Below are 25026 nucleotides of genomic sequence, written 5' to 3'. Positions count from 1 at the left end.
AACATGCAACAACATGGATGGATCTAAAAAATACACTGAACAAAAAAAGACACAAAGGAGTACATACTGTGTGCCTCTATTTATATGACGTTCAATACAGATCTGTGGTCAGAATAGTTATCATCTTACCTGAGGGGAAGGGAAATATTGGCTGAGGAACTACATAAGTAAGAAAAATGCTCTACATTTTGTTCTCAATGTTACTTTCACTTATTTACATATGGGTACAAACATACACATTTACATAATCACATATACACACAAAGAGTCTTCAAACTACAGACTTGAGGTTTGTATTTTTTTTTTTTTAATTTATTTTTGGGACAGAGAGAGACAGAGCATGAACGGGGGAGGGGCAGAGAGAGAGGGAGACACAGAATCGGAAGCAGGCTCCAGGCTCTGAGCCATCAGCCCAGAGCCCGACGCGGGGCTCGAACTCACAGACCGCGAGATCGTGACCTGGCTGAAGTCGGACGCTTAACCGACTGCGCCACCCAGGCGCCCCAAGGTTTGTACTTTTTAGAGTATATATGCTATATCTGAATTTTTTAAAGATATCTACCATAAATAAATTATGGTACATCCAGACAATGTAATATTATTTAGTGCTAAAAAGAAATGAGCTACCAAGCCATGAAAAGACTTGGGCATAACTTAAATGTGTATTACTAAGTGAAAGAAGCCAATCTGAAACAGCTACATGCTGTATGATTCCAACTATATGACATTATGGAAAGGCAAAACTATACAGTAGTCCCCCTTTATCTATGAGCGATACATTCTAAGACCTCCAGGGGATGCCTGAAACTGTGGATAGTAAGAAATCCTATAAATACATTTTCCTATATGTATATATCATGGTGAAGTTTCATTTATAAATTAGGCACAGTAAGAGATTAACAACAACAATGAAATAAGACAATTATAACAATATACTATAAGAGAAGTTATATGAATGTCTCTCTCTCAAAACATAATGTACTGTATTTACTCTCTTTGTGGTGATGTCAGATGATAAAATGCCTACGTGATGAGATGAAGTGAGATGAATGATGCAGGCATGTGACGTAGTATTAGACTACTATTCACCTTATGGCAATACAACAGATGCAGGATCATTTGCTTCCAGACCACAGCTGACTGTGGGTAACGGAAATCGTGGAAAGCAAAACCACAGATAAAAGGGACTACTGATGTGGAATGTTGATAGTGGGGAGGCTGTGCATTTTAAGGGTTAAATATGAGCTTTAATTTTTTATCTACAAAATGAGAATGACACTAAATAGTGAAACTAAGGGGTGCCTGCCTGGCTTAAATCAAAGATTCTTGTGTGCATCTTGAGTGTGCAATTCTTTATGTCAGGGTTGTGAGTTCAAGCCTGATGTTGGGTATAGAGAGTACTCAAAAATAAAAAATCTTAAAAAAAAAATAGTAAAATTGACAGGATAATAGAGAATAATAGGTGATGCACCTAATATGATGGTGTGGTATATTCTGATTATTCAAATTACAGATGCTATTATTTATATTAACATTATGAAATTTCACTAGGCAGCGCAAGTGTCAAAACTCCCCCAGGCATCTCCTCACTACTCAGTGCTCTGCGGTGCTCCATTCGTTCCTCCACTGGAACATGAATTTCACAGGCCAGGGTTTCTCAACTTCAGCCCTACTGACATTTTGGAATGGACAATGCTTTGTTGAGCAAAAATGTCCTAAACATTGTAGGAAGCTTTGTAGCATCTCTGGCTTTCATCTACGAGATGCCAGTAGCAACTCCCAATCGTGACAATAAAAAATGTCCGCAAACATGGCAAATGTTTCCTTGCGGGCAAAAGCACTCCCATCTGGGAAGCACTGACACAGACTGCAATTATGTAGTGACACCTCACATATGTAGAATGTGATCTGCTCAGGACTCAGGTCTTAGTGATATTTGTATCTCCTAATACGTGGCATAGACCCTAGGCTTCAATGTGGCTAAATGGAAAAAGTATGATGCTATTAATTAATAAACATAGAGATTTTAGGAAGAAGGGACAGACTGGGAATGGAATGGGATGTAAGCCAATAGCAAACGATTATGAACTTTAGTTTGTATCTTTCTAAAATTGACTCTCTAGCACTCTTAGATGAAAATACTGAGCAAAATATTGAAATCTTGAAATACATTTACTAAACATATACACACATATATACGTCTACATGTACACATACATACATAAATGTATATATATAAACATATATATATATATCTATATATATATATATATATATATATATATATATATATATCCAACTAACTGCCAGACAATGTACTTGGTACCAGATATATAAAGACCATGAAAACATGATCAAAGTAATAAAATAAAAAACACAAACCATGACAACATACAACATGGATGAATCTAAAAAATACACTAAACAAAAAATGACACAAAGGAGTACATACTGTATGCCTCTATAAAGAACTTATTAAACTCAAGACCCAAAAAACAAACAATCCAGTGAAGAAATGAGCAAAAGACATGAATAGACACTTTTCTAAAGAAGATATCCACAGGGGCGCCTGGGTGGCTCAGTCGGTTAAGCGTCCGAATTCGGCTCAGGTCACAATCTCGCAGTCCGTGAGTTCGAGCCCCGTGTCAGGCTCTGTGCTGACTGCTCAGAGCCTGGAGCCTGTTTCAGATTCTGTGTCTCCCTCTCTCTCTGACCCTCCCCCGTTCATGCTCTGTCTCTCTCTGTCTCAAAAATAAATAAACGTTAAAAAAAAAATTTTTTTTTAATAAAGAAGATATCCACATGGCTGACAGACATATGGAAATATGCTCCACATCATTCATCATCAGGGAAATACAAATCAAAACCACCATGAGATACCACCTCACACCTGTCAGAATGGCTAACATTAACAACTCAGGCAACAACAGATGTTGGTGAGGATGCGGAGAAAGAGGATCTCTTTTGCACTGCTGGTGGAAATGCAAGCTGGTGCAGCCACTCTGGAAAACAGTATGGAGGTTCCTCAAAAAATTAAAAATAGAACTATCCTATGACCCCAGCAATTGCACAACTAGGTCTTTATCCAAGGGATACAGGTGTGCTGTTTTGAAGGGACACATGCACCCCGATGTTTTACAGCAGCACTATCAACAATAGCCAAAGTATGGAAAGAGCCCAAGTGTCCATCAACAGAAGAACGGATAAAGAAGAGGTGGTATATCTATACAGCCAAGTACTACTTGGCAATCAAAAAGAATGAAATTTTGCCATTTGCAACTACGTGGATGGAACTAGAACACACTATGCTAAATGAAATTAGTCAGAGAAAGACAAATATCATGTGACTTCACTCATATGCAGAATTTAGGATACAAAACAGATGAACGTAAGGGAAGGAAAGCAAAAATAATATAAAAACAAGGAGGGGGACAAAACATAAGAGACTCTTAAATACAGAGAACAAACGGAGGGTTGCTGGAGGGGCTGTGAGTGGGGGGATGGGCTAAATGGGTAAGGGGCATTAAGGAAGACACTTATTGGGATAAGCACTGGGTGTTATACATAGGGGATGAATCACTAGAATCTACTCCCGAAATCATTATTGCACTATATGCTAACTAACTTGGAAATAAATAAATAAATAAATAAATAAATAAATAATTTTAAAATTTTTTAAAAAGTAAAATCATAAAAAAAAGTGAAAATGTCAGAATACCTATAAAGGAGACTATTGGGACAAATGATGAAATCAGAAAATGGATTGTGGATTACATAACAGTATTGTATCAAATGTAAATGTCCTGGTTTTGATAGTGCTATAGTTGTATAAGATAATGTGCCTTATTCTTAGCAATATATACTGAATTATTTACAGAAAAGGGGTACATTATTTCTCCTACTTATTAACCATTCAGAAAAAAATCTGCACAAATAAAAAAACTGAGAGAATGATATAGCCAGTGAGGCAAAATGTCCATAACCGGTAAATTTGGGTAAATCAAGGAGCTCCTTGTACTAATTATAAAATTTTCTGGAAGTTTAAAATTATTGCAAAATAAAAAGCATCTTTCAAACTCCACAATGAGATACTAGTACACACCTACCAGAATGGTAAAAATTTTTAAAGCTAACAATACCAAAAACCAATGAGAAATATGGAGCAAATGAAACTTTCATACATTGCTAGTGGGCATACATATTGGTAAAACTACTTTGGAAAACTGGTTATATGAACTAACGTTAAACATACATATACGCTATAACACAGCAAATCTACTCTAGGTCTATATGTCCAAGAGAAATGGATACAGTATATGTCCACCAACAACCATATAAAATAACATTCAGAGAAGTTTTATTTATAATGCTCAAAAACTGGAAACAACCAAAAATGTCTATTGGCTATATAGTGGACTTCTTTAAATGTGTTGTATTCATGATAAAATACTACACAGAAAAAAAATAAGAACAGATTACTGCTACACACAAGAACAAGAAAGAATCTCATAGTCATACTGTTAAAAGAGAAAGAAGCCAAACATAAAAGAGCACAGGTATCTACGATACTTTTTATGAAGTTCAAAAACAGAAAAACTAATCTCTGGCAGAAGTCAGCATATTGGTTATTTGGAGGTATAAGGAGGACAATATTAACAGGGAAGTGGAATTCTTCGGAGTTGCTGCAAATGTTCTATATCTTATTCTGAGTGATCTACAGAAGGTTATATACATATATAACAATTCAGTCTGCACACTTAAGACCTGTGTACTTTACTGTATTTAATATATTCAATAAAATTTAAAACAAGAGGATTTATAACAAAAGAAAAAAATTGCGTTCCACACACTCATAAGTCTGTGTCCAAAGAATACTTTCTGCTTTAGAACAGAAAAACATCAAAAATATTTCAAACAAGATTCCAATTTGTGGTAATAAATTTCAAACTCAAAGTAGAGTGCATATATTAAATCAACAAAAGTAACATAAAGCCACTATTAAAACACAAGGAAAAATTAAACTTCAGATGTAAGACTTTTCTAAAGTGACACTGTAAGAAACACTCTAAGCAAAAGTATTTTTCTCTGTTAATACAGGTGGATTCTAGAAGTTGTTGCAACATCATTCTTCATTTTTGCTTCCATTCATTCCAGGACAATCAATGCTATTCCACTGCAGATGACTAAAGAGCCATCCTTTACTTCTCTTCCCAGTAAACAAGAGACTAGACCAAACAAAATAAGGACCTATTTTCAATGAGCACAATTTTTTGATTCAGGTCCATATTCAAATTTCCTCTGTTTGCCAGATACCCAAATCATAGACTTTATATTGCTCCCAAGTGAAACTCATAAAAATTGTTCCTGGCTAGCAATCGTGACATGGCAAGGTCTACTGGCACCCAACTTCTAATAAATAAAATACTAATTGGTATTTACCTCAAATATGCCCTTGCATGTTTCTCTAAAGCTTTAGTGTAAAAGCTACATACGCTAAAAGCTAGGGGAAATATTTCCTTTCAAGAGAACAGCTGCACTTTTCTTACCGCAATGTGTTAGTGACACCTAGTGTCACATCTTTGAAGTACATTCAAAGCTCCAAGAAGGCACTCCACATGAACCTTAGGTTCAGTAAGTTAACATTTGGAGTGCTTTCTTGGAGCTGGAGGGGAGGTAGGGGGGGGGGGGATTTAGGCTAAAAGGGTGATTAAGGAGGTATTAAGGTGATTAAGGGTATTAAGGAGGGCACTTGTTGTGATGAGCACTGGGTGTAATATGTAAGTGAAAAATCACTAAACTCTACTCCTGAAACTATTATACTGTGTGTTAATTAACTAGAATTTAAATAAAAACATGAAACATTAAAAAAACCTTTGGAAAAAAAAAGAAAGAAAAAATACCGTTTCATGCAATGCAACCGTCATCTTCTAGGTACTGTAATGAATATATTTTCAAGATTTTTTAAGATATTAAGAATTTCAGGGGCACCTAGGTGGCTCAGTAGGTTAAGCGTCCAACTTCAGCTCAGGTCATGATCTTGTGGTTTATGAGTTCAAGCCCTGCATCAGGCTCTGTGCTGACAGTTCAGAGCCTGGAGCCTGCTTCAGATTCTTTGTCTCTGCCCCTCCCCCTCCCTCCCTCCCTCTCTCTGTCTCTCTCGCTCAAAAATAAACATTAAAAAAAATTTTTTTAAGACATTAAGAATTTCAAAAGAGAATGAAAAAACTAAGTAGCCACTTAAACAGACACCAGAAAGAGCACCTGATGGGCTTGGTCAGTGGAGCATGCAACTGTTGATCTCAGGGTTCGAGCCCCACGTTGGGTGTGAAGGTTACTTAAAAAAAAAAATCTTGGGGTGCCTGGGTGGCTCCGTCAGTTGAACGTCTGACTTGGGCTCAGGTCATGATCTCATAGTTCATGAGTTTGAGCCCCACATCGGGCTCTGTGCTGACAGCTCAGAGCCTGGAGCCTGCTTTGGATTCTGTGTCTCTGTCTCTCTCTGCTCCCCCCACCCCCATTCACTCACACACACACACACACACACACACACACACATACACTGTCTCTCGCTCTCTCTCAAAAATAAATAAACATTGAAAAATTAAAAAATAAAATCTTAAAGGGCAGTTGGGTGGCTCAGTGAGTTGAACATCTGACTCTTGATTTCAGCTCAGGTCATGATCCCAGGGTTGTAGGATCGAGCCCCATGTCGGGCTCTATGCTGAACATGGAGCCTGTTTAGGATTCTCATTCTCTCTCTCTCTCTCTCTCTCTCTCTAAAATTAAAAATAATGGCAAGAAAACAGACACTCAGATCAATGGAACAGAATAGAGAACCCAGAAATGGACCCACAAATGTATGGCCAACTAATCTTTGACAAAGCAGGAAAGAATATCCAATGGAATAAACACAGTCTCTTCAGCAAGTGGTACTGGGAATACTGGACAGCGATGTGCAGAAAAATGAACCTGGACCACTTTCTTACACCATACACAAAAAGAAACTCAAAATGGATGAAAGACCTCAACGTAAGACAGGAAGCCATCAAAATCCTCAAGAAGAAAGCAGGCAAAACCTCTTTGATCTTGGCCACAGCAACTTCTTACTCAACACGTCTCCAGAGGCAAGGGAAACAAAAGCAAAAATGAACCACTGGGACCTCATCAAAATAAAAAGCTTCTGCACAGTGAAGGAAACAATCAGCAAAACTAAAACTGAAACTAAAAACTAAAAGGCAACCGACAGAATGGGAGAAGATATTTGCAAATGACATATCAGAAAAGGGTTAGTATCCAAAATCTATAAAGAACTTATCAAACTCAACACCCAAAAAACAAACAATCCAGTGAAGAAATGGGTAAAAGACATGAATAGACACTTCTCCAAAGAAGACATCCAGATGGCCAACCGACACATGAAAAAATGCTCCACATCACTCATCATCAGGGAAATACAAATCAAAACCACCATGAGATACCACCTCACACCTGTCAGAATGGCTAACATTAACAACTCAGGCAACAACAGATGTTGGCAAGGATGTGGGTGCATGTGTCGCTTCGAAACAGCATACTTGTATCCCTTGGAAAAATACCTGGTAGTGCAATTGCTGGGTTGTAGGGTAGTTTTATTTTTAATTTTTGGAGGAACCTCCATACTAGTTGTGAGATGGTGACGAGGATGCAGAGAAAGAGGATCTCTTTTGCATTGTTGGTGGGAATGCAAACTGGTGCAGCCACTCTCGAAAACAGTATGGAGGTTCCTTCAAAAATTAAAAATAGAACTTCCCTACAACCCAGCAATTGCACAACTAGGTCTTTATCCAAGGGATACAGGTAGGCTGTTTTGAAGAGACACATGCATCCCAATGTTTATAGCAGAACCATCAACAATAGCCAAAGTATGGAAAGAGCCCAAATGTCCAACGATGGATGAATGGATAAAGAAAATGTGGTACATGTATACAATGGAATATTACTCGGCAATCAAAAAGAATGAAATCTTGCCATTTGCAACTACATGTATGGAACTAGAGGGTATTATGCTAAGCGAAATGAGTCAGAGAAAGACAAATATCATACGACTTCACTCATATGAGGACTTTAAGACACAGTACAGATGAACACAAGGGAAGGGAAGCAAAAATAATATAAAAATAAGGAGGGGGACAAAACATAGGAGACTCTTAAATATGGAGAACATACAGAGGGTTACTGGAGGGGTTGTGGGAGGAGGGATGGGCTAAATGGATAAGGGGCATTAAGGAATCTACTCCTGAAATCATTGTTGCAGTATATGCTAACTTGGATGTAAATTTAAAAAATAAATTATTTAAATTAAATTAATTAAATTAAATTAAATTAAATTAAATTAAATTAAAAACTAAACTAAGGGGCTCCTGGGTGGCTTAGTTGTTTAAGCGTCCAACTTTGGCTTGGGTCATGATCTCAAGGTTTGTGAGTTCAAGCCCCACATCAGGCTCTGTGCTGACAGCTCAGAGCCTGGAGCCTGCTTCAAATTTTGTGCCTCCCTCTGCCTCTGCCCCTCTCCTGCTCATGCTGTGTGTCTGTCTGTCTGTCTATCTCTCTCTCTCTGTCTCAAAAATAAAGACTTTTTTTAATTTAATAAAAAATAAAAATAAAATAATTAAAATTAAAATTAAATTAAATCTTTAAATAAATAAAAAAATAGACAACATAAAAAGTAGGGAAAACTATCAGGACTTTTATAATGGTATATCTTGGGTTTCTTATCCACTGAAAATTTTAAGTGAGACCTCTATTACTTACACTATGCAATACAATTTTTGCCTCATATAATTTTTAACATAATGTAAGTATAAGTCTAATAATAAATTCTACTTCTTCTAAAACTAGCTATCTTACATACCAGGTAGCACCAGCCCCAGGTCAATACCTTGGGAACAACTTTGACTCTTTCTTCTCCTCTTAATATCTTATCAGATACCACAAAAACAAACTTTGTTCAAGGTTCTCAACCTCATATTGGACAATGTTGAAACTGATTCCTAAGTAGCCTTATAACCTCTTCTTTTCTCCCTATTCTCTATTCATGCCACTGTCACTGCAAAATAAATCTTTATTAAGTATGGATTTTGCAATGTATCTCTGTTACTCAAGGATTTTTAATGAGTTCACACTGGCTGAAAGATTTAATAAATCCAAGTTCTCATCTTGCAGTTCAGATTTCTTCCCTGAAACTTCTATATCTCATCCCATGTCCAGAGTGCATATAACCACTAAAATGAATGTTAATAATCATAGAAGTGAGAGTTGTCTGTGTTAAATAAAATAACATGACTACACAACGTCTAAAACATAGACACTATCATAAACTCCTCCTTCACCTGGATGCCCTGTTGATAGTATTTGTCAAACCATGTTATAAATGACCAATTATTTATTTTTTAATTTCCATTCTGGCACAAACAGATACTTCTGTAAATGACAAACACATATTTAGATGATGTGCAACTAGCAAACAGCTATGGATGTCTAAAAGCTTACTCTCATTTTCTGTACTTATTTTGTTGCATACAGTAACAAATACTTCACTATTACCAGTTCATGGACCAGCACTACCAGTTCATCCTCCACTAACTGAAAACTGAACTCACTATCTTTCCACCCATATTTGCTCTTTATCATACCTTTACTATTTTGTAAGAGGCATCGCTGTCTACATCTGTTCAAAATCCTCAAATGACTTCCACAACTCATTTTTTTAGTGGGCAAAAAAAATCCTAAAAGATATTCCTAAAAGATACTCAAATGGCCAACAATATATGAAAAAGTAGTCCAACATTATTAGTCCACAAGGTGCCACCCATAAGAATAGCTAAAATTAAAAAGATGGACAACACCAAATGTTGATGAGGTTAATGGAACAACTCCTACACGGCTGGGGGAAATATAAGATGGTACAAAAAGGTTTGGAGTCTGTTATAAAACTGACCACATTCCTACCCTATGAAGCTACAATTCCACTTGTAGGCATTTACCTAAGAGAAATGAACACACACTTAACAAAAAGACTTACAGAAGATCTTCACAGCAGCTTTAGTCAGAAAAGGCAAAAGCTACAAATAGCCCAGCTATCCATCACTAAAAGAAGGGATAAACTATGGTATATTCATAAGTTGGAGTATTATTTGGCAATAAAAAGGAATAAACATCATGGGTGAATCTCATAAACATGCTGAGTGAAGGAAGCCTTCCACAAAAAAAAAAAAAAAAGAAAAAGTGCATATAGTATAATAGCACAGGAAGTTATAAAACAGGCAACACTAATCTATAGTGAGGGAAAAAATGAGAACAGTGGTTGCTTCTGAATGGGATGGAAGAAAATTAACTAGGAATAGACATGAAGGAAATTTCTTCAGTGATAAACATGTTCTGTATCTTGACAGAGATCTGGGTTACCTAGGTGTATGCATTTATCAAAGCTCAATAACTTGACGTATTAAGAATTGTGTATTTAATGGCTGTAGAGTTTATCCAACAAAAATTAATCAAATATTGAACTCTAATTAATGATAGCACGAAAAAATAGGGTAAAGTATACTGAAGTCTACAATTTATTTTGAAATGCATTGAACAAGATGGATATGAAATAAAGGAAGTATAGTAAAATTTTAATGATTCAAATCTAGGTGTAGATATACATGCTTTCACCATAAAATTGTCACAACTTTGCTCTACATTTGAAATTTGTGAAGTCTGTAGTTGACAAAGCTCTAGCCCACAACCACTTCTCAGGCATCATCTCCAAGCATTCTTCACCTTGCCCACCCACCTCCAGCTAAACTGCCTCCTTGCTGTTCTTGAACACAGGAAACAAAGTCCTACCACAGAGTACTGGCTTTGAATGTTCCTCCTTCAAATACCCATAAGGATCACTCTTCCACACTTTTGCTCAAAGGATCTTTGAGAGAGACTTCCCCAGGCCACCCTGTATAATACAACAACCCACAGCAACATCAACCACCCCATCCTAACACTTACCATCATCTAGTATACTAGATGTTTGTTTATTATCATCTTCCTCCCTACCACACGAAGAATGATTTTGTTTTGTTCATTGTTGTTTTCCCAGCACCTTGAACAGGGTCTGGCTCATAAACAAAAATCAATAAATCTTTGCTGAGTAAGTGAATTAATAAATGAATGGGGTAAGTACAAATGGCTTTACAAGAATGCAATCTGGAAAATCTATCAAGAGCCTTGGTGTATCTACTTTCATTGATCTCTCCAAATTACATGATCATAAAGATATTTGTCTCAATATTCTTTAAGAAGACAAAAACTTAAAAAATCTAAATCAATGTCCAACCATACAGGAAAGAACATTTCCACCTCAGAGCCACAGACTTTACTGTTTGCCGTTTCAAGCATTCCCTGGCTAAATCCTAACTTCTAGGCCACTTTCTTACTATAATCTCTTATTCTTTTCCTTGAATTTCAATTTAAGTTGTATATTAATTGATTTTTATTTAAATTCACCTCCCCTACTAGCTCCATTAGAGCAAACACCACGTCTGTTTTGTTCAAAATACATTATTTTATCCCAGGCCTTTGCTGAATAAATGAACACCTTTTAAGTCCTCATAGTTCACAGCACGAAATCACTCTATGTATAAGACTCGGAGAAAAGAAAAATAACGAATGTAAGTATGATGTATTAAAATAACTGAAATGTATACTGAGATAAGAGCTAAAAAATTAAAGGAGTCATGAAAGGAAAAGTATAGAACTGCTTTTTTTAAAACAAATCTCATAAAACTATTTGGCTTTTAGTCCATGTACAACCTTTATTTATTTTTTTTTTTTTATTAAGAATTTTAAGCACAAGAACCTGTATTTATATTACCAAAAAGAGGCAAAGAGATTGTTAGGCATGAATGGGAAAAGGGCCTGTTTATCCAAACATCAACAAATAATCATTCTTTCTTACATCAGATGTGTTGAAAAAAGGGCCTGACAGCTTGGGAAAGCCAGTGTTTTCCTACAGCCACCCTGTAAACAAAGTGGTGGGGACTAGGCAGTCAAGAAACTACTTCTGGGCAGTTCTGCTTCTGAGCTATCTCCACTTAACTGTCTGTCAAGTCACTATTTAAGCCTTGTTCAAATTTGTGCAATTTGTAAACAATTTTTTAAATGTTTACCCAGGATATGTTTATTTTCTTCATCTGAGACTCACAGGTTATATAAAATCAACACGAGGGAACCCTGTTCACAAACTTGAAGCAAAAACTGAGCTATGGTTTGGACAGGGATTGACTTTCTGCCCACTCACACTTACTCAAAAGCAAATATGATTTATGGTCTGCAAAGACCCCTAAGAGCTGGGATTATTCCTGGGTTGACCAACATAAAGCTCCCCACTGTCTAGCACATGGTAACACTTAAGTGATTACTGAATAACTGACTAGTGATAAACAAGTTTTGGAAGGGGTTAGTTAGTAATGGGTAACAGTCATGATACTCTATAAAAGATGAATATTTGAAGCCATATCATAACCTTTCACAATGAACACTGGTGTACTTGCATGGCATATCTTTTGCTATCACATTTGGAGAGTAATGAAGTACAGCTCTGAGATCATACGCTTTGAAGACGAAGTCAGATAGAACTGGGTTTGAATTCTAATCCCGCCTCTTACACGTAGTGTGATGTTAACACCTATAAATACGACAACTTCTACCTCACAGTATACAACAGATGAGATCATGTGTATATAAAATGCTTTGGACATAGTAAGAGCACAATCAATGCAACAGAAGGAGCCTATTTTCCCAAAATGCCTCCTAATTCATGAAATAGTTCTCACAGAGCTATAATACTACAAGAGTAAACAACCAGCTAATGAATATTCCATGAAGAAAAGATTATTCAAGTGTCTCAAAATACAATCTGGGCATAAGAACTATTTTAAAGAAGTAATTTAAATTAGTCAGAAAACTTTTAAAGTTACTCACAGCTAAACACAAGTTAACTTTAAAACTATTAAAAGTGATACCTCTAATTATAACCGAAACAACTGGGTAGCCTGAGTACCACCAAAGGAATGTGCTCAATCCAGTCAACACCCCTAATCACACAGACTCAACCTTCTTGTTAAAGCTCTAGCTTCCCCTCTGCCTTCAAGCCTGTCAACAGACAGCATAAGAGTTTAAAATGTTGTATCTATTAATAAGAAAAAGTTACATTTACAAAATCTTTTCCTCTGATCACAAAACCTAGAAATATTTCTCTTGGAAGGGGGAAAAAAAACAAAAAACACTGCCTAATTTTAAGTCCTTTGTCCATGTCTTTGGCATGATACTTAAATCACAAACAACATTGTAGACCCATGAAAAACATCAACTACACATCCAAAAAAGGCAAAAGAAAGAGGACACTCATTATATGACATATCAGCAGGATTCTTCTACCTCTGGGAAAAAAAAAAGCCAATCTTTAAAAACAAGAAATATAAAACCCCAAACCCTAAATAATAATACCATACATAATTAATTATACGATTAGATGAAAGACTGAAGTTCATCGTGATTTATCAAAGAATAATTTTTTACTAAAAATGTTAAAGAATTATGAAGTCCAATGTGATCATTACTTAATAATCCTTATGCCACTGAAGCCAAATTCTGTACTCAAGAACATCTCAAATTCCTTTAAATTTGACATAATAAACTATGTTTTCCTATAAATCTTTTAAGAATTGGTATTACCCAACGGAACCAAAAAGAGGGGGCAAAAATTTTAGCAGAAACACACACATACAACAATTTGGTGAATGAATTTATTAAAGGTATAAATTAAAAGTCTCTGTATTGACCCTGAGCCTCCAACTGCAAAAGAACCACACAACAGAAGTTCCCCTTCCCCCTATCATCTACTGGAGAGATTCGATATTTAGGCCATGCCAGAATGTAAGTACAAGCCAAATTATGCAATCTTTACTACAGTTCACTCAGCTATGATCCTACCTAGCCTCTTCCTCTTTTAGGACATTTTATTTTTCGTCATCCCAAAGAGGAACATGTAAGATTTAACAGGCAAACTGGGACCAATATTAGGCAATTTTAAACATTTATCAAAATTTTGATTTATCTTATACAGATACACAGACATAAAATAACCTTTGTTCAAATTCACATATTATATCATTATGGCTAAGAGCAGGGAAAAAAAAAAGACATTCAAGTTTTTTCAATATAGGAAATAAATGACATAAATTAAAGAAAATCCAAACAATGGAATTATACACAGCTATAACCTTCAAAGAAGAAGCTCTCTGAATATTGACATTAAGAGTAAAACAAAGGGGCGCCTGAGTGGCTCAGTCGGTTAAGCGTCCGACTTTGGCTCAGGTCACGATCTCACAGTTCATGGGTTCAAGCCCCACGTTCGGCTCTGTGCTGACAGTTCAGAGCCTGGAGCCTGCTTTGGCTTCTGTGTCTCCCTTTCTCTCTGCCCCTCCCCTGCTCGCACTCTGTCTCTCTCTCTCTCAGAAATAAATAAACATTAAAAAAAAATTTTTTTAATTAAAAAAAAAAGTAAAACACAGCAAGGTATAGACTAAGTTGCATAATATGCTACCATCTTTTAGAGAGGGCAGGGTGGCAGAAACAGATTTGTTTATGTTATCATTTGCATAAAATACAGCCATAAGGATACATAAGAAACTAGAAATCCTAGTTGCCTCGAGGGGAAATGGGGGACAAGGGTGGAAAGGTTTTTTAACCCTTTGTAACTTGAATTTTGTACCACATAAATGTTTTAACTGATTCAAAACATTGATTTTTAATGACTGCTAATTTAAAAAAGAAAAGAGGGGTGCCTGGATGGCTCAGTCAGTTAAGCATCTGACTTCAGCCCAGGTCATGATCTCAGGGTTCATGAGTTCGAGTCCCACATCAGGTGAGCTCGAGTCCCGCTTCGGGTGAGCCCCATTTCTCTTTCTGCCCCTCGTGGAATTCTCTCTCCCTCTCTATCCCCTCCCTTGCTCATCTGCACCCTCTCACTCTCTCCAAAAAAAATTTTGATTAATTAATTAATTAATTTAAAAAGAAAAAAGAAAAGAAAAAGCCTTCTGCAAGCTTTTTTACCATTCTGGAAAATAGAAGGGAAATAATAATAATAATAATAATAATAATAATAATAACTACTTAATAGAGTTAATGAGACCTTACAGAAAGTATCACCAGATTTCACATCAGCTAGCATGGTGGAAAGTATTATATTTTAGGGATTCAACCTTCTTCATACTTACTGGGATGCTCCAGACTTGCATTCCATCACTGTAGCCGATCATAATCAGCAGAGGCGGCTCATTCCCAGTGCTGTGTATTTCATGAAATTCCAGATTTCTTGATGTATCTGCATTAGAATTAAGTCACAAAGAAGCAAATTAAAAAGTAAACAACTACTCTTCTTTAATATTATTAGTGTAACTGTTGTTTAAATTGTTTTTCAATGATGTATCACTAAATTCTATTCCTGAAAACATTATTACACTATATAATCCAAGTTAACTAGCTTGGGTTTAAATTTTAAAAAAAGAAAAATAAATAAACAAACATTTTTTCAATAAAAAGTATTTGGAAGACATCATTTAAAAGAAAGTGAACAGGGATCAGGAAGCTGAAATTAGAAAACTAGTATTTTTTTTTTAACAGTACTTATAATTATCTGCACAAGTAAGGTTTTAAAAACCAAAGTCTCATTAGAGAACTTGGGAATATTAATACCAGGAACAAAACCATCTATCTGTAAGTGATACATGAAAATAAAAAATTTTACTAAAATTAATTAAATATAAATATGAAGTGTAATCTGCTAGAATTTCTAATACTTGTAAATTTAACAGTGGAAGACAAGTTATATTCCTTCATGTATAGGAAGTGAATCCTGATATACCTGAACACCAGGCATAGAGTCCACTACAAGAGAATTATATGTACTTGTGTAATCAACTTCCAATTCACATCAATGAATATTAAGCATCTGTTATAAAATCAATATGACAAAAGATATCCTTCCTGAACAAAACTATTGCACCTCACAAAACACTAATTCAAGCATTCTATTCTTAAATCACAACCTTATCTTCCAGCAAGTTTGCTCAACCACTTCCATTATGATCCATTCTCTGACTTCATTAGGCCCTCAGGTCCACTGACACCCCTACCTTCTCTCTATTCTATAGATCATCTTATATTGACTCTCTTTCCATCTTACACTCTTGGATCAATTATCTCAGTAACTTCTGTCAATAATCTACAGTCTCAAATCTCTTTTTGTGGAATCTCTGCATGGTGCCCAACTCACAAAATCTCAATCCTAGATGAATCCAACTATCCATTCTCTTAGTACATTCTATGGCAATCCAGCACTGCTATAGAAATATCACACAAAATATCACCTAGGGGCACCTAGGGGCTCAGTCAGTTAAGCATCTAACTTTGCCTCAGGTCATAAGCTCACAGTTCATGAGTTCAACCCTCACATCAGGCTCTCTACTGTCAGCACAAAGCCCAGTTCAGATACTCTGTCCCCCTCTCTCTCTTCTCTTCTGCTCTCACACACATGCCTACACATGCTCACTCTCTCTCTCTCTCAAAAATAAAAAAAAAAGTTTTTAATCTTTAAAAAAAAGAAATATTACACAATCCTACTACATTATCTATTACATTAAAATGAAGAATTTCAATTAATCATGAGCCAACCTTACCAGAAAAGTGAAAAGGCAAGCCACAGCAGGGGAAAAGAGACTTGTAACAAATATAACCCCACAAGGACATATCTCATACACATAACAATTAAAAATCAATATGAAAAAGTCATTAGAAAAACAGGCTGGAGACGTGAAAAAACACTTCAAAAAAAGGATATTCAAATAAATCCATCATCAATAAATATGAAAAGTAGCTCAATCGCATTTGTAATTAAGGAAGTGTTGATTAAAACCACAATGACAAAGGGCCCCTGGGTGGCTCAGTCGGTTAAGCACCCAAACGTCAGCTCAGGTCATGATCTCACAGATCTCATGGTTCATGAGTTTGGGCCCCACATCGGGCTCTGTACTGACAGCTCAGAGCCTGCTTCAGATTCTGCATCTCCCTCTCTCTCTGCCCCTCCCCCGCCCTCTCTCTCAAAAAAATAAACAAACGTTAAAAAAAATTTTTTTTAAACCACAATGACAAAACCAAGGGGCAGGATGTGAAATAAAGTAATTGTTTATTTACTGCTAGTGAAGGTAAAACAGTACAATCACTTTGGAAAACAGTTTGACAATATATTCTCAAATTGAAGATACCATGCCCTTTGACCAAGTAGTTCTACTCCAGATATACACTCACTTGAAGCCAAGAGACAAGCACAGGAATATCCATAGCAGCATTAACTTTAAAAATTTTTTTCAAGCCTATTTATTTTTTTCTTAGTAATCTCTACACCCAACGTGGGGCTTGAACTCACAACCCCTAGATCAAGAGTCACACACTCTACCAACCGAGCCAGCCAGGCACCTCCATAGCAACAGTATTTGTAAAGAGCCAACAGCTGGAATCAATCCAAATGTCCATCAAAACAAAAGTGGAAAAGCACAGTGGGTATATTGCAACAATGGAATAGTACTGAACCACTGCCATACATCATAATATTGATGAACGTACAAACATAATAAGCAAAAGAAGCCAGATATAAAAAAAACTATATAGTGAATAATTTTATTTATGTGAAATTCAAAATCACTAGGCAATTAGGTAGCAATATTCTATTTCTTACCCTAGGTGATTGTTACACAGGTGGTTTTGTAAAAATTTGTTCACTGAGCCATACTTTTGTATTATTTACCATGATATATTTGCACAATAAATAAGGTTTTAAAAAATCATAAATTGAAACAATATCCCTCTTCCTTTATTTGACTTCATTACTCTCCTCTCCTTCTAGAAGCTAAATGCCTTGATTATTTGCCACTGTCATCTATTCTGCATTTCTTTCACCCCAAATCCATTTCAAAACGTTTTCTGTTCTCACTGATAATCAATATAATCTCAGCAATAATCTCCAAGTTGTTGAATGCAATATGTGTTTTTTAAGCCCATCTTTTCAGACTATTTAGCAGCTATAATCAATGCTCATCAGTTTCTCCTTAAAATATTTTCCTTTGGTTTCCATGTACAACCTTCTCCTAGTTTTCCTCCTACTGCTCTAATCATTCCTTCACCATTTCCTCCACTGGCTCAACCCTTTCCACCTATTCTTTAAATATTGAAGTTGTCCAAAGCTAATTCCTAAACACTCTTTTCTTCTCACAATATACCCTCTCAAGTGGTCTCATTCCATCCACTAATTCCATTAGTGTATGCTAGTGACTTCCTCAACATAGGTTTTTGGATGTCTCAGTAGAAAATCAAATTCCACTCAAAGATGATTTCCCAGGCACCTCGGTGGCTCAGTTGGTTAAGACTCTCACTTCGGCTCAGGTCACTGTCTCGTGGTTCATGGGTTTGAGCCCTGCATCAGGCTGTGGGCTGACAGCTCAGAGCCTGGAGCCTGCTTTGGATTCTGTGTCTCCCTCTCCTCCTCTCACACACACACACACACACACACACACACACACACACACACACTCTCTCTCTCTCTCTCTCTCTCTCTCTCTCAAAAATAAACATTAAAAAAAAAAAAGAAAGATAATGATTTTGTCGCAAACCTGATCTTCCTCCAAGGTTCTCAATTTTGGTGAATAGAATGATTATCTAACCAGTTGGCAAAGTCAGGAATCACCTTCTTCCTTCTCTCTTGCAATAAATCTACCACCAATCTATCACCTGTGTCTTCCTAAACAGCTCTCTTCTTACACCAACATCAACTCCAAAAGCATAAAATGGCTTCCTGCATCCACCATTGCCCATAAACTCCATACAACAGGTGCTTTTTTAAAAAATACAAATAATGACATACTTCTTCACCTCCATCCACTATATTAGTTATGCCCCATTGCTCAAATATAAAGATCAAAATGTTTAACAAAGCTTATAATCAGTAATTTTTTTTACTTTCTTTTGACACAAATTCACTGGCACAAAGTTAACAGCACATGGTTCTATGTCTAGGAAAATTCAGAATTACAAACTTATTTTCCAAGGGCATAATTCTCTTTATATCTAACATCAATATGTTCTTTCATAGTTTTCGATGTGCTCTGATACCTAGATCATCTAATCTGACACACAACAATCCTGTTTTATACAAAGAGCAGGAGCCAATTTCATTTTGACAAATTAGGTATAATTTACTCAAAACTAAAGAAATCCCTCAGGATTTTTTTTTTTTTTTTGAGAGATATTACATGTGAGCAGAGGAGAAGGGCAGAGGGCGGGGGAAGGAGGAGGGGGAAAGAGAGAGAGAGATTTTGAGAGAATCTTAAGTCTCACACCTAGCACAGAACCCAACTTGGGGCTCAGTCTCATGACCATGAGATCATGACCTAAGCCAAAATCAAGAGTCAGACACTTCACCAATTTGTCCACCCAGGTGCCCCAAGAAATCTCCAGATTCTTGATACGCAATCCAGGTATCTTTCTAATACAGCTACCATCTTGATCACAGATTATTATTTTTAGAAGGGCTCAAATGCCACATATAAAACCCTGAGGTCATTATATGAACAAAATCTCCTTTCTCTTGTTTTAGATTCTGCTTAGTCACTGGCACTACTTTTCTTTCTCTGGATGGTGGTACAGAAGACTTCATTACTCTTGAATGAAACTCCTAATTTTATAAAAATTGTATGCATCCTTATTCTTTGACTTTCCTTTATATCCTCTATTATACCATCACTGGTTATTCTACCCATAGCTGCTCTTTATCTTCTTTTCTGGTTTCTTTTTTATTCCACCCATAAATATGGATTTTGCAGTCTCTCCTTTAGAGATATGTAGCATTCTTTTGTGGTTTTAGACAACTACAATGTTCTCCTTTCATTCACCCATCTTCCAAAACCTTGTCCAGTCTTATAAGTGAACTTCATACTGCACTCTGTACACTCTCCCTCCTTACAAAAATGTTTGCAAATGGTGGAGGAGGCAGGGGCTGGGTTTTCGATTCACCTAAAACCCAGTTTTCGACTCACCTAAAAAATCGAGGTGTAAAGTGAAATTAGATCTTTCTCCCAAACCAGCTTCTTCTGTATTCCACATTGTACTAATAGCAGCAACACACTGCCAATACCCAGCTAGGTACACCTGGTGGGTGGCTTAGTCGGTTGAGTGTCCAACTCGATTTTGGCTCAGGTCATGATCCCAGACTCATGATCCACAGTCAGCATGGAGCCTGCTTAAGATTCTCATTCTCTCTCTCTCTCTCTCTCTCTCTCTCTCTCTCTCTCTTCCTCTGACCCTCTCCCCCACTCACACTCTCTCTAAAATAAAAATAAAATAAAATAAACTGCCAATACCCAGTCTAAAAACTGAGACGTCATTTTTAGTAGATGCTAGTAGATGAATGAGAAGTAAGGCAGAAAAGAATGTTTCAGCCAAAAGGCCCCCTGTACAAAGATTCTGAGGAATGAAAAGTTCTGTGCCATTAATGACCTGAAAGCCAAGTGGGGTTGAAATATAGCTTTTGAGGGGACATAGATGGGAAAAGGAATAAGAGTTTGAAGCACTTGTGAGACATCTAAGTGAAAGGTCTAGGAGACAGCTGAAATGTGGACCCAAGCACACTAGAGCAACAGAGACTTGCAGCAGCTATTATCTTTGTATGCTTCACACACTTCTTACTCTAAACCTCCCCCCTTACCTGGTAATTGATCTCACTCCCCACTAAGCATAGGAACAGGCACACAGCCAGTTGAGCCAATTCTAGTACTACATCCTTGGCCATTGCAACTATACCAGTAACTGGAAGGTAATCTTCCTGGATCACCGAAAGAATACTTTGTCCTCCTTGATCATATAGCATAATCATAAAGGTATGATCAGAGAGCTCTGAGTAATCACTGCTCCATCCTCGTTAGAGAAGTCAAAGAAGAGAAGCAAGCATTCATAAAGAAGTAGTGGCAAGAAGTGAATGACTAGAAGTTTCAAGCCACTATCCTTTCCAGCTATATGATATGAGTAGGATAAAGAAACTAATTCTCCTGGGGCACCTAGGTGGCTCAATCGGTTAAGCATCCAACTTGATTTTGGCTCAGGTCAGATGATTCCGGGGTCATGGGATCAAGCCCCACATCAGACGGCATCTGCACTGAGCGTGGAGCCTGCTTGGGATTCTCTCTCTCTTCCCCTCCATCCCTCTCCCCCACTCGTGCTCTCTAAAATAAAAATAAATAAATAAATAATTCCCCTATGAAAACTAGTATGGTGCCTCCTCAAAAAAATTAAAAACAGAATTAACGTATGAGCCCACAATTCCACTTATGGATATATACTCAGAAAAAATTGAAAACAGAAACTCAAAGAGAGATTTGTACACAAATATTAATAGCACAATTATTCACAAAGCCAAAAGATGGAAGCAACCCAAATGACCATCGATGAATAAACAAAATGTGATATATACAAACAATGCAATATTATACAGCCTTAAAAAGAAAAGAAATATATTGTATATAATATTTAATAATTATTTATATATATTTTATATATATTAAATGTAATATAGTATACATTATATCATATTAAAAGGAAATACGTGCTACAGCATGGATGAACCTTGACATCTGGAGTGAAATATGCCAGCACATAAAGACAAATGCCACTTACAAAGTACCTTGAGTAGTCAAATTCATAGAGCCGGAAAGTAAAATGGTGGTCGCCAAGAGCTAATGGGAAGGTGAGAATGTGGGGCTGGGTACAGAGTTTCAGTTTTACAAGATGAAAAGAGGTCTAGGCATTGTTTGCATAACAGTGTGAATGTACTTGACACTACTAAACTGTACACTTAAAAATGGTTAAAATGGGGGCACCTGGGCGGCTCAGTTGGTTGAGAGACTCTTACTTTCAGCTCAGGTCATGATCTCATAGTTTGTGGGACTGAGCCCCACAGCAGCCTCTGTGCCGTGCAAAGCACAGGGCCTGCTTTGGATTCTGTCTCTCCTTCCCTTTCTGCCCCTCCCCCACTCACTCAGGCTCTCTCTCAATTAAAAAAAACATCTTTTTAAAAGATTAAAAAAGGGGCGCCTGGGTGGCTCAGTCGGTTAAGCATCCGACTTCAGCTCAGGTCACGATCTCACGGTCCGTGAGTTCGAGCCCCGCGTCGGGCTCTGGGCTGATGATGGCCCAGAGCCTGGAGCCTGCTTCCGATTCTGTGTCTCCCTCTCTCTCTGACCCTCCCCCCGTTCATGCTCTGTCTCTCTCTGTCTCAAAAATAAATAAATGTTAAAAAAAAAATTTTTTTAATAAATAAATAAAAGATTAAAATGGTAAATTTTATGTTATATGTATTTTACCACAATAAAAAAAATATTTGATTCTCTTAAACCAATCACACCTGGAAAAAAAACAAACCTGTTGAATATAAAAATGGATACCTAAGTATAATAGTGAGTACTATACTATACTATAGCATAGTATATATAATACACTATATAACACATGGAATATAGTAGTATACTAGTACTTTTATACTAGAATTGACCAAGTCAAGATGGGCTAGGGAGTGATAAGAATTTCCCTTCACAGGCTAGAAGGTTGGCAGTTCTTGTAATACTATAGAAAACCAGCTGGTTAACATGATGCATTTTGGGACTCAAATTATACGCTCTCCTTTAGGGAATCTGATAGAAAACTGTTAGGATATTAACTTGCTTTGGCTACTTCTTGTGCTTTTTCCAGTACAATGCCTCAAGAAAAACAAGCTTAGATACAAACCAGACTGCCTGGAAGCAGAAAGAGAATAGTGACAATGACACTAAGGGACATAATCCCACTCTCCAATGAGTTCCAAAAGCAGTAGTCTCTACCTAACACCAAGTCAAAGTTAATGCAACGATTAAGAATGGAGACAGCTAGGAAAACCCAGGATTAGAGAGTCCCAATAAGCCATGATCCTTAGAATTATCTTCTGTCAGTCGTCAACTACTCAACCCCCAACCATGATAAGTCATAATGAAACGGGCTGCAATCTGGAGACAAAGGGCCAACTGGTACCACTCTTATCATTCCAAACTAAAAAGCACAGCTTCCAGGCCTGATGAAAGGAGGAGAAAGCAACCACCAGAGCAGAATTTTCAATTAGAACACTGTAACTTTTAATTTAATTAATAGTTAATAGAGTTTCATTAATAACATAAAATAATTTAAATCTATAGACAGCTAATAATAACCTTCTAAATTATTCTGCAAGACTTTGAATGGCACACTGGACCAGACTGACTTAAGAGATATATTCACAACATTTCATCATAAAGCAGCAGAACACACATTCTTTTTGAGTGCACATGGAACACTCTCCTGAATAGATCAGATCACATATTTGGTCACAAATCAGTCCTCAACAAGTAGAAAAAGACTGAGATCATATCGTGTATACTTTCAGACCACAACACTATGAAACTTGAAGTCAACCACAAGAAAAATTTGGAAAGACGATAAATACATGGAGGCTAAAGAACACCCTACTAAGGAATCATTGGGTTAACCAGGAAATTAAGGAAAAAATAAAAAAAAAAACATGGAAGAAAATGAAAATAAAAACATAACAGTCCAGAACCTTTGGGATGAAGCAAAGGCCATCCTCAAGAAGAAAAGTCTCTGGGGCGCCTGGGTGGCGCAGTCGGTTAAGCGTCCGACTTCAGCCAGGTCACGATCTCGCGGTCCGTGAGTTCGAGCCCCGCGTCAGGCTCTCGGCTGATGGCTCGGAGCCTGGAGCCTGTTTCCGATTCTGTGTCTCCCTCTCTCTCTGCCCCTCCCCCGTTCATGCTCTGTCTCTCTCTGTCCCAAAAATAAATTAAAAACGTTGAAAAAAAAATTAAAAAAAAAAAAAAAAAAGAAGAAAAGTCTCAAATTCACAACCTAATCTAACACCTAAAGGAGGTAGAAAAGGAACAGCAAATAAGCCTAAAGCCAGCAGAAGAAGGGAAACAATAAAGACTAGAGCAGAAATAAATGACATAGAAACAGACAAACAAAACAAAACAAGAAACAGAACAGACCAATGAAACTAAAAGCTGGTTTTCTGAAAGAAATAATAAAACTGATATATCCCTAGCCAGACTTATCAAAAAGAAAAGATAAGAGACTCAAATAAAATCACAAATGAAAGAGGAGAGATCACAACCAACACCACAGAAAAACAAACAATTATAAGAGCATATTATGAAAAATTATATGCCAACAAACGGTAATCTGGAAGAAATGATTAAATTCCTAGAAACATACAAACTACCAAAACTGAAACAGGAAGAAATAGAAAATTTGAACAGACTCAAAATCAGCAAACAAATTGAATCAGTAATAAAAAATCTCCCAACAAACAAAAGTCCAGGGCCAGATGACTTCCCAGGGGAATTCTACCAGACATTTAAACCAGACATTGAAAGAAGAGTTAATATACCTATTCTTCTCAAACTGATCCATAAAATAGAAATGGGAGGAAAACTTCCAAACTCATTCTATGAGGCGAGCATTACCTTGATTCCAAAACAAGACAAAGATCCCACTAAAATGGAGAATTACATGCCAATATCCCTGATGAACATGGACGCAAAAATTCTCCAAAAGATACTAATAAATCAAATCCAACAGTACATTAAAAGAATTATTCACCACAATTCTTGGACTGCAGGAGTGCTTCAATATTCATAAATCAATATGATATGCCGCATTAATGAAAGAAAGGATAAGAACCATATGATCTCTCAACAGATGCAGAAAAAGTATTTGACCAAATACAGCATCAATTCTTGATAAAAACCTTCAACAAAGTAGGGATAGAGGAAACACCTCAACATCAAAAAGGCCATATACAAAAGACCCTTAGCTAATATTCTC

The 25026-nt window shown here is 36.7% G+C and overlaps 1 protein-coding gene across 12 annotated transcripts in view; it reads right to left on the bottom strand.

Moving 5' to 3' along the window:
• Positions 1–25026, bottom strand: part of BCAS3 (BCAS3 microtubule associated cell migration factor) — a 614170-nt gene that overhangs the window by 570727 nt on the left and 18417 nt on the right. For all 12 annotated transcript variants that reach the window (XM_042966194.1, XM_042966193.1, XM_042966192.1 and 9 more), the window contains one exon: positions 15297–15403. In XM_042966194.1, coding sequence (XP_042822128.1) covers positions 15297–15403 — 107 coding nt within the window. The remainder of the gene's footprint in view (positions 1–15296; positions 15404–25026) is intronic.

The sequence above is a fragment of the Panthera tigris genome, chromosome E1, assembly GCF_018350195.1.
Source record: "Panthera tigris isolate Pti1 chromosome E1, P.tigris_Pti1_mat1.1, whole genome shotgun sequence".
Lineage (NCBI taxonomy): Eukaryota > Metazoa > Chordata > Mammalia > Carnivora > Felidae > Panthera > Panthera tigris.
The sequence above is the reverse complement of the archived record's forward strand: the minus strand, read 5'-3'. Positions and strand labels throughout refer to the sequence as shown.